General features: G+C 40.8%; 1 protein-coding gene across 1 annotated transcript in view; it reads right to left on the bottom strand.

Moving 5' to 3' along the window:
* Positions 1-17,829, bottom strand: part of TGFB3 (transforming growth factor beta 3) — a 40,349-nt gene that overhangs the window by 10,224 nt on the left and 12,296 nt on the right. Inside the window, exons 2-4 of the mRNA XM_043985340.1 lie at positions 13,795-13,958; positions 10,908-11,037; positions 2,325-2,432 (exon numbers count right to left, since the gene is read on the bottom strand). Coding sequence (XP_043841275.1) covers positions 2,325-2,432; positions 10,908-11,037; positions 13,795-13,958 — 402 coding nt within the window. The remainder of the gene's footprint in view (positions 1-2,324; positions 2,433-10,907; positions 11,038-13,794; positions 13,959-17,829) is intronic.

The following is a 17,829-nucleotide window of genomic DNA, read 5'->3' as shown; positions in this document are numbered from 1 at the left end:
AGGCATGCCTCAATCACCAAAGCTGGGAAAATGAATGAAAAAAGAGCAACTTGAGCTGAAAACCAGTATGCACAAGTGAGCAAAGTTTCCTAGAAACATATTTAGATGCAGAAATGACTTTTCTAGATTTCCCATTTAAACAAAAGTACAACATAAAAAAATACAGAGCCCAGCAGCATTCCACATATATTTTGTTTAGTCATTTTCAGTCATGTCTGACTCTTCGTGACCCTATTTGGGGTTTTTATAGCAGAGATATTGGAGCAAACCACTCCAGTGGCTTGCCAATTCCTTTCCCAGATCATTTTAAAGATGAAGAAACTGAGGCAAACAGGGCTAAGTAACTTGCCCAAGGTCACACAGGTTCAAATCTGAGACCAGATTTGAACTCAGGAAGACTAGTCTTCCTGACTCCAGGCCTGGCACTCTATCCTCTATACCACTTAGCTATGTCATATATACCTGGCACGGGGGCAGCTAGGTGGCACAGTGGATAAAGCACCGGCCCTGGATTCAGGAGTACCTGAGTTCAAATCTGGCCTCAGACCCTTGACACTTACTAGCTGTGTGACCCTGGGCAAGTCACTTAAAGCCCATTGCCCTACAAAAAACAAAAAACAAAAACAAAAATATATACATGGCACTATCAGGCAAGAACCACATGGGAACTCAATATATATTTCTTTTTTAAAAAACATTATTATTATTATTATTTGGTAAGGCAATTGGGATTAAGTGACTTGCCCAGGATCATACAGCTAGTAAGTGTTAAGTGTCTGAGGCCGGATTTGAACTCAGGTACTCCTGACTCCAGGGCCGGTGCTCTATCCACTGTGCCACCTAGCTGCCCCTCAATACATATTTCTTGAAAGAATGTAGGAATGAATTCATATGCCTGCCTACTAGAATGTCTTCTTTCATATGAAAAGTAATCACTTATTGGGGACAGTTAGGTGGCACAGTGGATAAAGCACAGGCCCTGGATTCTGGAGGACCTGATTTCAAATCCAGCCTCAGACATTTAACACTTACTAGCTGTGTGACCCTGGGCAAGTCACTTAACCCCCATTTCCCCACAAAAAAAAACCCCAAACAAACAAAAAGGTAATCACTTATTAAGCATAATAAATATAATGCCAGACTTACAGTTCAGAAAAACCTGGGATTGAAACCTGCCTCAGACACTTAGTAGCTGAGCAGTCCTGGTCAAATCACTCAACCCCTTGGAGCTATAGCTTTCTTATTGGTAAAAACAACAAAACAAAAGAAACAAAAACAGATAATAATAGTATCTACCTCAGAAGGTTGTTATGAGAATCAAGTGAGGCAATATTTCAAGTGTTTTGCAAACCTTTAAGGCCTATATAGATAAGGGTTATTGTTTTTAGACTAATGTTCATTCACATACATTTGGGAGATGAAAGGGCATGATTCCCTGTTCTGCCCAAAGGAATATAAATTTTGATCTCTTAAACCTTATAATACATCTTGGGGTTTAAGGGCTAGATCTTTTTTTCTCTCTCTTCCCTACTTATATTTCTATCATTTAAAAAAAAAACTGGGACAATTAATTCTTTTGTCCCACGTAGTTTCATTTATGGTTTCTTGAAACTGAGCTCTGGAAAACTAGGTTCTAATAAAGCCTTTTATGAAGTTACTCGATCATGCCTTACACCCACATCACTCTGACTGTCACTGATTAGCCAGTAATAGGTCCAAGCCCAAGCCTCACCTGCTCATTGTTTGGGTTTTGATGGCTCAGAGTGAGTGTAAATAGCAATTTTTTTCTGTTCTGGCCAGAAACTGTGAGGATCTTCCCCTTCCAGATTGTTGGGTTTTTTGTTTGTTTGTTTGTTTTTTGAGTAGACAAACTAGTACATCTTTTGCCTTATTTCTTACCTAGCCTTAAATCACTGAATGGATGATTTGTCTCAGACAAACTGAGACCTGGGAAAGACCTTAGCTTAAAAAGGCCAAGGTTTCTCACTGCATTCTGGGTCATCTCCAATCGTCCTGACCTATATCTTGCCACTGGACTCAGATGCCTCTGGAAGAGAGAGAGTGAGGCTGATGATTGCACAGCCCTGCCTCACTTAATTCTAATCCACTTGCAAGTCAAATCATCACTCTCCTGAAGTCATTGGTCCTCTTCAAGAACAAAGGACAAAAAAACAAACAATAGCAACAAACAATTTGGGAGATAGTATACAGCACTCAAACAGTTCTGTGCCTGGGACCTTGATTCCCATTCTTGGAATCTTCTTCCCCACCTAATTCAATGCATTTAGTTCCATAGGCCCATCTGTATGGACCGGCACTGTTACCTTTGAATTTGATTTCCATCACCTCATGAATGTTCTCTAAGATGTCTCCATTAGGTTGGAAGGTATGACATGGACAATGAATGCTGATCTCTAGTCCCAGGTTGGACTCTGTGGAGAAAAGACACAGCTTGTGAGAAACAAATTTTACTTCCTGGGGAAGTACACAATCAGCACAGATGAACACCCAGACCCCTTCCTTTCAAGAGGAAGAGTAGGACTCTATAAAATACATTGGAAAGTGGAAGAAGCCCCAAAAGCTAATTATCGTGAGTAATCTGTCCTCAGAAGGAAAAGATATTCCAAGAATTCATTCGTTCGTTCGTTCATTCATTCAATAGGCATTAAATAGACACCTACTATGTACAAGGTGTTGTGCTAGATGAGAGTCAGGGGTTGGGAGAAAAATCCAAGAATATATGAGACCCAGTCCCTCCTCTCATGGTTATACATTGTCAGTACTTCTAGTGATATAATGTCCTTCTAGGAATCACAAAGAAATTCACAATTAAGTCTCCTTTCCTCTTTTTCTAGAACTCATGAACAGCTACTAAGAGCATCTTCAATGAAGAAATCTATTGGAGGGCAACTTCATTTCCTACTATGAAAAAATTAACATCAATGAATGTTTGGGGGCACTTTCTTATGTTTGTTATTAGACTTTTATAGAACAGCTCTCTGCTCAAAAACATTTCTTTTCTATTCCTGAGAACTTCTCCCCAGTTGTTTCAGACATTCTCCCCGATCCCCTGACACCTCCGCCCCATCTTCCCCCCCTTCACCGCCCCGCAATGAGGGTTAAGTGACTTGCCAGGGTCACATAGCTAGTAAGTGTCAAGTGTCTGAGGCCAGATTTGAACTCAGGTCCTCCTGAATCCAAGGCTGGTGCTTTATCCACTGCACCACCTAGCTGCCCCAAGACATTAATTTTTTATTTTTATTTATTTATTCATTCATTCATTCATTCATTTGTTTATTGGTGGGTATTTTTAAATAAATTTCTGGCTATTGGAAACAAATGTGCTTTTATGTAGCAGCTGCTAGGTCCTGATGAATGCAAATGATAAATCCCCTAGAAGTGATCATATTCTAATTCACACTATTCAAAGTTATACTTTTATGATATATATTGTATTCCAATAGAAATATACCACACAAATTCAAATAATGGGACCATTTCACATTAATTCACATTAATTGAATTAATTCACATTAATTGGAACTGGATCCATACTCAAAAATCTTTTGAGTTTAGTACTACCAAAGCAGATGCTTCTCCATCACAGCCTTCAGGAACCAAGAGCCATCCTCTGGTCACAATGAAGCATCATATTAGGGGTTTAATGCAAGCTCCGTGTTATTATCGACAATATTATCAAGGAACACCTGTACTCTTTGGCAGCTTAAAGAGGAAGAATTGGAAATTTTTGGATGATGAGGGTGCTATTACAAGGAAACTCATCTTCTAATTAGGAAAAACTCATAGAAGAATTTAAGATGAAGGGAGAGTATGTAACTTCTTACTTTAGGTAGAGTAGGATATTGAGTATAATCTTTCAATAGGTTCACAATCTCATCAATGTAGATATTCCCTTTGTTGGCATAGATCATAACCTTTCATACCATCTTATCTTGTGCTATTCTCATCCAGGTCCTTCTGTAACTCCCCAATAGTCAATCTATTCAACTTGCCAGAGGCCTTACTATACAGAAGGGGCTCTTAACCCTTTTTTTGTTCCATGAACTTTTTTGGCAGTTTGGTGAAGCCTTCTCAAAATAAAGTTTTTTGTTTGTTTTTTGGCGGAGCAATGAGGGTTATGTGACTTGCCCAGGGTCACACAGCTAGTAAGTGTCAAGTGTCTGAGGCCGGATTTGAACTCAGGTCCTCCTGAATCCAGGGCCGGTGCTCTACCCACTGTGCCACCTAGCTACCTCTCAAAATAAAGTTCTTAAAGGCATAAAATAAAATAAACAGAGTTACAAAGGAAACCTGTTACATGTAAATACAATTATACATTTTTTTTAAGTTCATGGACCCTAGGCTAAAAATCCCTGCTGTAGATATTTTAACGTTTCATAGGCATCAGTGCAACTTCTTAGGCTATCCATCAATTATCCCTTCATCTCAAAAAGACATGACAGGTTTGCTTCCTCTTACATATTTTTTATGCCACCTTTTTGTACTAATTCTTGTCTATGAGGTATCTATGGCAACAGGTGGTCACCTATTCAAACCCACCATACACACACACATTGCCTTTTGGTTCATGTATGAATTTTATTCTTCAGAAAATAGAGTTTTCTATGATTCACATTCATATAGCAAGGGAATATTGATATTAAAAGGGATTTGGTTTGGTTTGGTTTTGGTACCAAGGAGCAACTTGGCATCATTGACAGTCCTATGCATTTTTCCAAAAGGGATAAAGCCTGCTATCTTCCTGCTCAATTTTGGGTCCTGTTCATTGTCCATCTGCCGTACTATCTAAGATATAGCAGACTAATAGATTAATTCAATTCCATCCAATGGCAAATCATAATCTGGGCAATTTGCATTCTTTTGGGGGGGGCAGGGTAATGAGGGTTAAGTGACTTGCCCAGGGTCATACAGCTAGTAAGTGTCAAGTGTCTGAAGCCGGATTTGAACTCAGGTCCTCCTGAATCCAGGGCCAGTGCTTTATCACCGCACCACCTTGTTGCCCCCAATTTGCATTCTTTGTATACTTGTCCTATTAGGCATCTATTAGTTATAATGTATGGCATAAAAGTCAGGACGGTGAGTCAACTTGCTGGTGAAGCATAGACCTGGGACAAGTCACTTAACCTCTCTGACTCAGTTTCTTCACCTGTAAAATGGATAATACTTATATGGACTTAACAGAGTTATTGTGAGATTTAAATTAGATTATGTATTTAAAGTACTTTGTTGACTTAAAAGATATGTGTATGTGTGTGTGTATTTCAGCTATTATCATAGCTTCTATCCTAGAAGGATGCACCAACAGGGAAAACTCTAGGAAGAACAGATTGCAGTAGCATCTTTGACCAGGGAAGCCATAGTAGGGATAGAAGACTACAGCAGTGTCCTACTGGGGAAGCCAACCACAGAGCTCTAACTGGGGACACTGATGCCCACTGGTACTATGAGCCCAGGCCCAGCAGAGAAGGTAAAAGCCAGTGGCAAGAACTCAGAAGATTGAGTTCAGGTCCAAACAGAGCCTGACTACACCCTCTAAGAGTGTGGGATGGGGCAGAGCATGATCCTGGTACAAAGTCCCAGATCAGGACCTAAGGTTGGAGATATGCATAACAGAAGAAGACACTGAACACTATGAAGAAATATTATGGATTAAGAGATTTTCAAAAGGAAAGCTTAAGGGGTTAGCTAGGTGGCACAGTGGATAGAAAACCAGCCCTGGAGTCAGGAGGACCTGAGTTCAAATTTGGCCTCAGACACTTGACACTTACTAGCTGTGTGACCCTGGGCAAATCACTTAACCCCAATTGCCTCACAGAAAGAAAGGAAGGAAGGAAGAAAGAAAGAAAGAAAGAAAGAAAGAAAGAAAGAAAGAAAGAAAGAAAGAAAGAAAGAAAGAAAGAAAGAAAGAAAGAAAGAAAGAAAGAAAGAAAGAAAGAGGAAAGCTTAAAAGAAAATAGCTAATACCAGCAAAGCCTCATTTAAAAAAAAAAAATAGCTTGGCCACAAGCACCACAAGAGTATCTGGAAGAAATGATGCAAGAAGTGGTTTTTTTTTTTAATGAAATAAAAGTTCTGTAGGAAAAAGAAAAAATTGGAAGAAGAATAAATAGCTTAGGTCAGATAGTGGAAAACCTGACTCAATAGCAGACCCCTTGATAATTAAAATAGAACAAATATAATTCAATGGTTTGATGAAGCAACTAAAAACAATTTAAAAAATAGTAGAAAAAATGTGTTATATACTTAAGCAGAAAAGCAAGCTGTATTTAATAGAGACTTGTGGCTCATGTACAATTCTTTTTTCCCCCCATTCTACTTTGTATATGGAAATGTTCCTTTTCCTTGGTATTTCATTTTATTGGTAGTTCAGAATTTTAAAACGAGAAATTATAGGACAACTTCAATCTGGTTTCTATTTGCGGTCTACTTCCGTACCTAACACAATGACAGGCACACAATAGGTGCTTAATGAGTGCTCCTTGACTCTGGGGGAAAGGATAAAATCAAAAGATTGAACAAATTAGAAGTAAATACAAGGTAACTATGAATGTCCTGGAGAACATGAGTATCAATCAAGGGCTGGGAATGGAAGTATCTTGGACAGACCACAGAGTGTGCATAGATATCCTGTGGCCCATTCCAGTCTTAACTGTATGATTAGGAGAAGCCTTTTTCTTTTTTTCTTTTTCGGCTGGGCAATGAGGGTTAAGTGATTTGCCCAGGGTCACACAGCTAGTGTCAAGTGTCTGAGGCCGAATTTGAACTCAGGTCCTCCTGAATCCAGGGGTGGTGCTCTATCCACTGCACCACCCAGCTGCCCCCTTAGGAGAAGCCTTTTTTAATTGGGTTTGTACCCAGATCTAGGGGAATAATCAAAAAGGCTCTTCCTAATCATGCAATTAGCAGACTCTTTTATTCAATTAAGACAGATAGAGGCAAGAGGAGTTTGTCAAGATGCTTTATGTCACAATGACCTGTCCAGTACTAGAAATATTCAAGGTCAGTATGGATAACCATGCCATGAATGCTGTATTTGTGATTCCTGCACTGAGTGACAAGTTGGACTAGAAGACATTTAAAAGTCTCTTCCAGCTTGAAGACTGTGATCCTATGAATTAGAAGGCCAAAGGTGAGATATACAGGTGGGAGGAGGCTCAAGTGAAAATAGAGACACATAAATGGAAATTTGTCTGGCCAGTAGATCTTGAAAAGAAAGTATGCAGGAAGTCACAGGGAAAGATTTTAAAAAATCATGAAGAACAAAAAGGAGGAAAAGAGATAAATAATGGTGGAGACAGGGCCAATGTCCCCACATTCACTGAGAGCCAGAATGATTTGTAACTTTGCAGCATTTCACTTTATCATGATACTGAGAAAACTAAGAATTCAGCTCTCCAGATGTGTGATTTTGAAAATAATAAGATTTAAGTGCCTACTACCTGGTAGGGTAAGGAGAGTGAATTACAAGGAGGGAGACAAGTTTATATTTAAATGTATTCACCATAAATATAAAATGAATAGATTACAATTATATATGAAGGTGTTAAGTGCAAATAGTCTGCATGGGAAGAAGGCAATAGCAATTGGGGAAACTGGGAAAGGCTTCATGCAGAAAATGGTGCTTGGGCTATGGAAAAACAGGTAAATTTATTCTCTGTTGGCAGAGCTATGAGCTCATCCAGCCATTCTGGTAAGCAATTTGGAACTATGCCCCAAAAAGTTATTAAACCATGCCTATCCTTTGATCCAGAGATACAGCTACTGGCCCTAAACCCCAAAGAGATCAAAGAAAGTAAAAAGGGATCCATTTGTACCAAAATATTCATAGCAGCCCTTTTTTTGTGGTTGCAAAAAAAATAGAAACTTGAGGGAGTGCCCATTAATTGGTGAATGACTGAGCAACTTATAATATATGAATGTGGTATAATACTATTGTGCTGGAAGAAATGATGAACTGGACAGTTTCAGAGAAATCTAGGAAGACTTGTATGAACTGATACAGAGTGAAGTGAACAGAGAAGTAGGAGAACAATTTGTACCGTAAAGACAATTTGTATTGTAAAGACAACTTTGAAAGACTGGGAAAATCTGATCCACACAACGACCAATTATAATTCCAAAGAACTCATGATAAAACATACTATGTACCTCCAGATAAAGAAGTAATAGACAGTGCAAATTAAAGCTTTTTTTTTTTGGACATTTTGCTAATTCAGGAATTTGTTTTGCTTAACTTTTTGTTGTTGTTGAATTGTTTCAGGCATGTCCAACTCTTTGTGGACTTTTTGGGGTTTTCTTGGCAAAGATACTGGAGTGATTTGACATTTCTTTCTCCAGATCATTTGACAGATGAGGAAACTGAGGCAAACAGGGTTAAGTGATTTGCTCAGGGTCACACAGTTACTAAGTGTCTGAGGCCAGATTTGAACTCAGGAAGATATACTTATACTTCCTGACTCCAGGCCCAGTGCTCTATCCACTGTACCACCTGCTTGCGTCTTTACTTAACTGTGTATGTTTAAAACATGGGTTTTCTTTTTCTTTCTTTCTTTCTCAGAGGGGCTGGGGGAAGGAGAGAAGCCAGATTTTCTTTGATTGAAAAAAAAAATCATTAAAAAATATAAAATGGGGGGGGGCGCAGCTAGGTGGTGCACTGGATAGAGCACAGGCCCTGGATTCAGGAGGACCTGAGTTCAAATCTGGCCTCAGACACTTGACACTAGCTGTGTGACCCTGGGCAAGTCACTTAACCCCAATTGCCTCACCAAAAAAAAAAGAAAGGAAGGAAGGAAGGAAGGAAGGAAGGAAGGAAGGAAGGAAGGAAGAAGGAAGGAAGGAAGAAGGAAGGAAGAAAGAAGGAAAGAAGGAAAAAGAAAGAAAGAAAGAAAGAAAGAAAGAAAGAAAGAAAGAAAGAAAGAAAGAAAGAAAGAAAGAAAGAAAGAAAGAAAGAAAGAAAGAAAGAAAGAAAGAAAGAAAGAAAGAAAGAAAGAAAGAAAGAAGGAAAGAAGGAAAGAAGGAAAGAAGGAAAAAGAAAGAAAGAAAGAAAGTCTAGTCCCAACTGACCTGTTAACTAGCTGTGTGACTTCAGGAAAGTCACTCAAATTCTCTGACCCTCTGTTTATTTGTTTGTTTGTTTGTTTCTCCAAGCAAATGGAGACTGGACAACCTACCTCACCTACCACCTAAGGTTTTGTTTGTTTGTTTGTTTGTGGGTTGGTTTTTTGTTGTTGTTTTTTTTGGTGGGGCAGAGGGTTAAGTGATTTGCCCAGGGTCACACAGCTAGTTAGTGTCAAGTGTCTGGGGTCACATTTGAACTCAGGTCCTCCTGAATCCAGGGCTGGTGCTTTATCCACTACACCACCTAGCTGCCCCTCGAAGGTTGTTTTTGATAGTTAAATTCACATATGGACATGGAACAAAAATTTTAAATGCTATATAAATGTAAGACATTTGTTTACCTTCCACACTCTCTCATGGAAATATTTCTCTTTGGGAAAACAAAGAGGTTCAGTAACAGAAGTAATCTTATAATTAGTTAATGATGGACCCATGTATATTTGGAAAAGCTAATAAACATGGGTTACATAATTACTTATGCCAGGGGTGTGGTTGGAATGGACTTCACTAAACCCTAGGCTCCCCATGTGACTAGGTATTAAGAATTTATGAAAATATACTTTCATTTCCTCACCCGAGGAACTCCCCGAGTGGTTGCTCCCTCCACCACTTCCAGTAATGCAGACTGCAACCTGTCTATTGCTTAGTCAATCGAGGTGGTTAGAAATACAGGTCACTGCAAACTTCTCAGAGCATGGCAGTCATGAGAATAAACCGACAGAAAGAAATCCAGATGAACCTAATTAACATCAGGCAGTTACTCTAAGAGGAATTTAATATTCGTAGGCCTCTCCTTTCTGTTCCCTTTTTGTTAGGTTTTTATGAAATGCTGCCTGAATGAAAAGCCCCAGGGCATGTTCTACAGGGAATTGTTTGTATTTTCTTAGGGAAACAGCCGAGAATAGGGTGACTGAGAAATGAGGCAGCATTGACGGGACTGTGCCCTTCCCACACTTAGAGCTTGGGGAAGAACCTTAACCCACCACCCCTCAGTCTAACCTACCATCTCATGCCCCTTAAACAAAATAGAAACAGGATCCGAGTAATAGACAGGGCACTGGACTTGGTGTCAGGAAGACCTTGGGTCCAAATCCAGCTTCAGTGATTGTTCAGTCGTGTCTGATTCTTCAAGACCCCGTTTGGAGTTTTCTTGGCAAAGATACTGAAGTGGTTTGCCATTTCCTTCTGTAGCTCGTTTTACAGATAGGGAAACTGAGGCAAAGAGGGTTAAGTGACTTGCCCAGGGTCACACAGTTAGTAAGTGTCTGAGGCTGGATTTGCATTCAGGAAGATGTCTTTTTGACTCTATGTGTGGCCCTCTAACTACTGTACCACCTAGGTGCCCTAAATCCTGCTTCAGATACTTATTAACCAGGTCACTTGCCTCAGTTTCCTCATCCATAAAATTAGGAGGTCGGACTCAATGGCCTCTAAAATTATTCCTCCCACACCCCCTCCACCTCCCCCACCCCACCCCACACCCACCTCCGCCAGTTTTAAATCCATGGTCCTGTGATTGACTAAGTAACAGGCAAGTGGCAATCTGCATGGGTGAAGGTGGTCAAGAGAATGACTAATCCAGATATCCCCCAGCTAAGGAAATCAAGATCCTTTGTACATTTTCATGGTAGCCTTGGATTTAGTGAAGTCCAACCCAAGCACATCCTGGGCATGTCACTGTGGATGGGGCCGGTGCAGATGCATTTAGGAGCTTAGAAAGTCAGAAGTAATTTACCATCCCTGCCAGTCAGAGAGAGGGGAAGGCTTACCTCTGTGCAGAAGCCATTCCCGAACTGTGTCAGTGACGTCAAAGGAGAGCCACTCAGCTGTGCCTCTAGTGGGCAGGTTCTTGCCACTGATGTAGCGCTGTTTGGCAATGTGCTCATCAGGCCTCAGGATCTGGGGGTCAGAGAGAGGAGTGAGCTCTCAATCAATCAATCAATCAATCGATCTTTATAAGCATTTTCCAGGCACTGGGCTAAGCCCTAGGGATATAATAAAAAGAGGCAAAAGACAGACCTTTCCCTTAAGGAGCTCACAAACTAATGAGGGAAACAAGTAAATATATACAAACAAAATATATATACAATAAATAGGAAATAATGAACAGAGATGGGAGACCGGCAATAGTCTGATAAGATAATATTTGTTTGTTGTTGTTTGTCCTTCATTCACGAAGAGGACCATGACATTGGGGTGATGCCATGACTTGCACTGATTGAATTTAAGTGAGGGAGGGCTGTGAAAGGTCACCAACCTCTCTCCTCCCAACCCATCTGGGTTCAGTGGCAAGATATTTATCTGGGTGACGAGATGGCCCCAGATGTTTAAGGCAACTGGGGTCAAGTGACTTGCCCAGGGTCATAGAGCTAGTAAGTGTCTGAGGTAAGATTTCAACTCAGAACCTCCCAACTTCAGAGCCAGTTCTCTATCCACTGAGCCACCTAGCTGCCCTGATAATATTTGTAAAGCAATTATCACAGCCTTGGGCAGAGAGTAGGCACTTAATGAATGCTTGTTCCCATCCCTTTCCCTGCCTCCATCAATTAATCAACAAACATTTATTAAGTACTTTGTGTTAAGCCCTGTACTTTGTAGAAAAAAAATAGAATAACCACTACCCTCAAGAAGCTCACATTTTATGGGGAGATGGGAAAGTGTGTGTGGATGTGGATATGTGGATTGTACATATATGCATACACATATACACATGTGTGTGTACACACATGTACACATCTGTGTATGTGTGTATAGATGTGTATGTATACATACATACATCAGCAGCTAGGTGGTGCAGAGGATAGATTACCAGGCCTGGAGTAAAGAAGACCTGAATTCAAATCCAGCCTCAGACTCTTACTAGCTGTGTGACCCCGGGCAAGTCACTTACCCCTGTTTGCCTCAGTTTCCTCAGCTGTCAAATGAGCTGGAGAAAGAAATAGCAAATGACTCCAGTATCTTTGCCAAGAATACCCCAACAGGAGTCATGAAGAGTTGGACATAACTGAACAACAACAACAAATAACATACACACATATAAAAGCATGCAGAATACATATAAAGTAGATACATAGGAGGCATTTTGAGAGAGAAAATACCCATGTTGGGGAGGGATCAAGAAAAGCTTCATGTAGAAGGTGGTGCTTATGCTACATCTTGAGTAATAATAATAATAATAACACATAAAGCTCTTAAAGATTTTTAAAGAACTTTACAAATATTTCAACTGATCCTCACAGCAGCCTGGAGAGGTGGGTACTATTATTATCTCCATTTTACAGATGAGGAAACTGAGGCAGATAGAGGTTAAGGAACTTACTTGCCCAAGGGCACCTATCTAGTAAACCCCTGAGACAGGATTTGAACTCAAGGTCTTCTTGACTCCAGATCCAACACTCAAACACTGATCATCTAGCTGCCTCTTCTTGTTTGTTTGTTTTTTTTTTCCTGTAAATTTGGAGTTATTTTTTGTTTGTTTGTTTTTGGTGGGTCAATGAGGGTTAAGTGACTTGCCCAGGGTCACACAGCTAGTAAGTGTCAAGTGTCTGAGGCCAGACTTGAACTCAGGTCCTCCTGAATCCAACTCAGGTCCTCCTGAATTCCTAGCTGCCTCTTCTTGAAGGGAGAGAGGAATTTTATGAGGAAGGATTACATACATTCTAGGCATGGCGGTAATGCCAACTGGGCACAGAGAGGAGAGTGGGGGAAAACTGTATGTGCCCAAACTCCAATAGGAATCAATGAGACTTCAAGCAGGGGAGGTATTAGCTAGGAATTTTTTTTAAAAATATGGTTAAGAGCAGGGCAGCTATGTGGCACAGTAGATAGAGCACCATCCCTGGAGTCAGGAGGACCTGAGTTCAAATCCAACCTCAGACACTTGACACTTACTAGCTGTGTGACCCTGGGCAAGTCACTTAACCCCAATTGCCTCACAAAAACCAAAATGGTTAAGTGATAGACTCTGAGGTAGAGGTAAGCCATGCATGGGCGGGGGGTGGGGGGGGGTGGGGGGGGTGGGGGGGGGGCGGTGAACAATTCAGAGGCAGAGATTGGAGATGGAATGTCATGTGTGAGAAAGCAAAGTGAAAGATGGCTTGACTGGGACTAAGAAATTCTAATCTCAGCTCTCTTGCTAACTAGCTGTGTGACCTCAAGAAAGTCACAAATTCTATGGTCCTGGTTTTATTTTTGTTTTTGTTTTTGTTTTTGTTTTTCAAACAAATGGGGACAATATCACTTGTCCTACCTACCTCATGAAGTTGTTTTTGATAGTCTCAAGGAACCTCAAAGTCTATCTAGTCTAATCCCTTTGTTTTTAAAGATAAGGAAATCGAGGCCTAATAAGGCTAAATAACCTGGCCCAGTTTCAAAGAGGGAGTAGGTGTCAGAGATGGTATTGGGATTGAGATCTTCTGACTCTTTTCATCATAGTTACCCCACCCTACCCCCATTTGTGGAAATTAGGAATTTAAGATTTCTGTCACATACCAGGGTCCATCCTGACCTTTCGGGGGCTGCTAGGAATTGGGGAGAAAAAGAATGCATAAGCTCTCTTCCGAATGGGAGGATGTCGTATATGACTTAGGGGCAAGTCTCTCACTCATCAGGGAAGGATCCTTTGCTACCTGTGACTGGGGAGGGGGCAGGGTTCACCTGAAAGAGCTCAATTCTCTGCTCCGTCCGTTTGGAGTTGAGGTTGGGCACCCTCAAGACTCGGAATTCAGCTCGGAATAAGTTGGTTCCATTCTTCTCGACTGAGGAGACATTGAAGCGGAAAACCTTGGAGGTGATCCCTTTGGGACACACACTCAGCTCATCTAAGAGGGAAAGGGAAAACAAGAAAGAAAGGATGTTAGGAAGTCATCATATCATCTGCATACATCACTTATCCAAAGCTCTCCACTGGACTAACAAAGTCGCTCTCCCTCTCCCTCCTACTCAAGACCACCAAGGGGCTTGAGGGCTTTGACCTAAAGAAGAAGACATTGAAAGATTCTGAAAGGCACTGAGATCAAACATTTGGGGAAATGGAGTATTGACAGCTGAGTTGGGACATGCGTGGTCACATGAAACTCACTGTATTAGCTGCCATGCCCAGGAAATAAAACAATCTTTCAAGTGACCAGCCCCCAGCCCTTCCTCAATTCTGTGCCATGCTTTCATCATCTTCATCACTGTTAACATCTGGCCCTTTATCTTCACCCGAATTCTTTTGCTTTTAGGAAATGCAGCGTCTGCAGAGGTATCTCATCTCCCACTTAGTTCAAACAGAGGGGGAAGCAGAGCTATTTGGAGTGTGCTCCAGACCACCAGAATCCAGTTTTGCCTCCCCTCCGTTCCTCGGTTTCCCCATCTATACAATTAGGTGGTTGCAGTCTATGGCCTCTACCATTTTTTTCTAGCTGTACACTTAGGAGCCCATGACCCAGGTATCAGACTCCCCCTTCCTGAGTTTCACAGAGGCGCCACCACCCCAATGGACCTCAAGCCCCCTATGACCATGCCACCCCTCTCCTTCCCAATCTCTATGGATGTCAGGATTGGACTCTCTAGGAGACTAGTGCCTCTTCTCCTGGTATAAGTACATTGCTAGGCAACCTCCACTCCCCACAAGTACAAATATCTGGGTGAGTTGTTTAACTCACTTTTATGAGCCAATGTTTCCCCATATGTCAAATGATAGGATTGGCTTTCATGTGTTTTGATATCCCTCCCAACTCTACATTTTGGTCTATTCTTAGTTACAGCTCGGATTGTATAGAAAGGGGCTCTCAAGTCTTTTTGTGAATGACTTCCATTTGCCTGGGATTAGCATGCCAAGAGGTTGCCATTTTTTCAAGGAGCTCTGTTTATAACAAGTTTATGCGTCACTGCCCAGTTTACAAAGCCAACAACTCCACAACACACATAGTGGAAGTAGTATTATACCCATTATATGGGTAAGGAAAGTAAAGCTCAGTGTTTAAGCAACTCACCTAAGGTCACAGAACTAGTAAGTGGTGGAACTGGACTTCCAAAGCATACAAGTCATCTGACTACCATTTAACAGCATGGAGTCTTGGAGGGAATGAAGTACAAGTTCAAGGCTCTTTCTAGTCAACCACGCTGTCACAGGCTGAGCTATATTATACTCTACTGGAAGTAGCTGGTGGAAAAGTGAATAAAGCGCTGGGCCTGGAGTCAGGAAATCTTTAAAACTAACTTCAGACACTTACTAGCTGTGTGACCTTGGGCAAGTCACTTAACCCTGTCTGCCTCAGTTTCCTCTCTTGTAAATCGGCACCTACTTCCTAGGGTTGTTGTGATAATCATATGTACTGTACTTAGTGTAGTGCCTGATATTTAGTAGATGCTTAATAAATATTTATTCCCTCCTCTTCCCCCCACCATAGCCCTATTCCTTTTAAAGATAGATTTGGCTCCTTTCTCCCAACGTCTTTTTTTTTTCATCTAATTGTTCTCATCTATTAGTGTCTCTCTCATCAAGCCTCTCTGTGTCTCTAAGAAGAATTAAAACAGCACAAATTATCATGACCAAGTTTGACCCCAAAGAAGAGATGTAAAATATCTCATATCCCTTCTTTGCCAAAGTGAAGGACAATAGGTGGGGAACACTATTGATTCATCAGTCTTTTTTCAATATATCAGTTAGTTTTGCTGAATTATTTCTTCCCTCTCTATTTTTATTGTTAGATTCAAGGAATGGCTCTCTGGGAAAGAGGGAAAAGAAATACCTTGAAAAATATGGGGGATATAAAAACAAAAGCTACCAAAATTATTTTAATTTAAATGTTTATGAAGAGTGAAAGCAGCAAATAATAACAGCTAACCTTCATAGCATCTACTGTGTGCCAGATACTACACTAAGTGCTTTACAAATATTATCTCATTTGATCTTCACAGTAACCCTGGGAGGTAGGTACAATCCCCATTTAACAGTTGAGGAAACTGAGGCAAGCAGAGTTGAAGTGACTTGTTCAAGGTCACACAATAAATGTCTGAGACTGGATTTAAACTCAGGTCTTCCTGACTCCATGCCCAGTCTTCTATCCACTGCACCACCTAGTTGCTTTTTCCCATATTCCAATAGCTGAGAGGAGAAAAAAAAATGCAATGAATCTTCTCTGTTCTGATTTTGTTTTTAACATCAAGGTCTAATCAATCAAGAAGCATTAATTAAGTGCCTATTATGAGCTAGGCACCTGGGAGAGAAATTTATATTTTATATGTCTATACAACATTAACACAAGACAAGAATTCTGTAAAGTTGTTGAGTCATTTCAGTTGTGTCTGACTCTTTTTTTTTTTTTTTTTTTTGCTGGGCAATGGGGGTTAAGTGACTTGCCCAGGGTCACACAGCTAGTAAGTGTCAAGTGTCTGAGGCTGGATTTGAACTCAGGTCCTCCTGAATCCAGGGCCTGTGCTTTATCCACTGTGCCAAATAGCTGCCCCCGTCTGACTCTTCTTGATAACCCCACTTGGGGTTTTCTTGATAAAGATCCTGGACTGGTTTGCCATTTCCTTCTCCGGCTCATTTTACAGATGAGGAAGTTGAGGCAAACAAGGTTAAGTGACTTGCCCAGGGTCACACAGCCAGTAAGTGTCTGAAGCCAGATTTGAACTCAGGAACATGACTCTTCCTGACTCCAGGCCTGGCACTCTATCTGCTGTGCCACCTGGCTGCCCTTCTGTACAGATCCTTCAGAATACCCAGAAAATGACATTTAAACTCAGGGATATAGATCCAACACAGAAGAGATCCTAGAATCATTGTCTGGGAGCTGGAAGGGTCCTTAGCAGGCCATATGGTCCAACTCCCTCCTTTCATACATGAAACTGATTTGCCCAATGTCAGACAGATAGCAGAGTCATTAATTGAACCCAGGTCTTCTGACTCTGGGTGGCACAGTGGATAGAGTACCAGACCCCAGAGTCAGAAAGACTCAACTTACTGAGTTCAAATCTGGCCTCATACACTTACTGGCTGTGTGACCCTGAGCAAGTGACTTAACCCTCTTTACTTTAGTTTTCCCATCTGTAAAATGAGCTGCAGAAGGAAATGGCAAACCAGTTCAGGATCTTTGCTAAAAAAATCTCAAATCCGGTAACTAAGAGTTGGATATGACAGAAACAACTGAACAACAGCAACATCTGACTATATATCCAGCATTTAGTCTACTGTATCATCCTGCCAGCAGTTCCATAATCTTACTGAATAATTCTTAGGGTGATGGTGGTAATATGTTAGTTATTGTGGTTTAGGAAGTCATAGAGAACTAGAGGAAGACCAGAGAGAGCACGGGAAACAAACAAATGGGCTTTTAAACTTCAAGAAAAGATGGATTGTGTCTGGAAATTCCCATTTGGTAATTTTGATGTTGTGTCCTTGAAAATCAATGAACCGGATATTAAGACAAACAAATGTATAACTGTTTGGAGGATAATGAAACCAGGATTTCAATTCACATTGAAAGAAAAATTATGCCAAGTACAGTCAGGAATCATTTTAGGTAAAATTAGAAATTGTTTTTATACTTTTGTATTGAAATAATGAAATGATATATAGAATGTCCCTAAAAATATTTGTACAAGTTTTTCAAGCTACGAAAGCTTAAATTTTGCACTATGACTTGGAACACCCTGCATATAAACCAGTTTGGAAACCTTATGGGGTTTTATGGGGGTGAA

This window comes from Dromiciops gliroides, chromosome 2 (genome assembly GCF_019393635.1).
Source record: "Dromiciops gliroides isolate mDroGli1 chromosome 2, mDroGli1.pri, whole genome shotgun sequence".
Lineage (NCBI taxonomy): Eukaryota > Metazoa > Chordata > Mammalia > Microbiotheria > Microbiotheriidae > Dromiciops > Dromiciops gliroides.
This window is presented reverse-complemented; position numbering and strand designations above follow the sequence as displayed.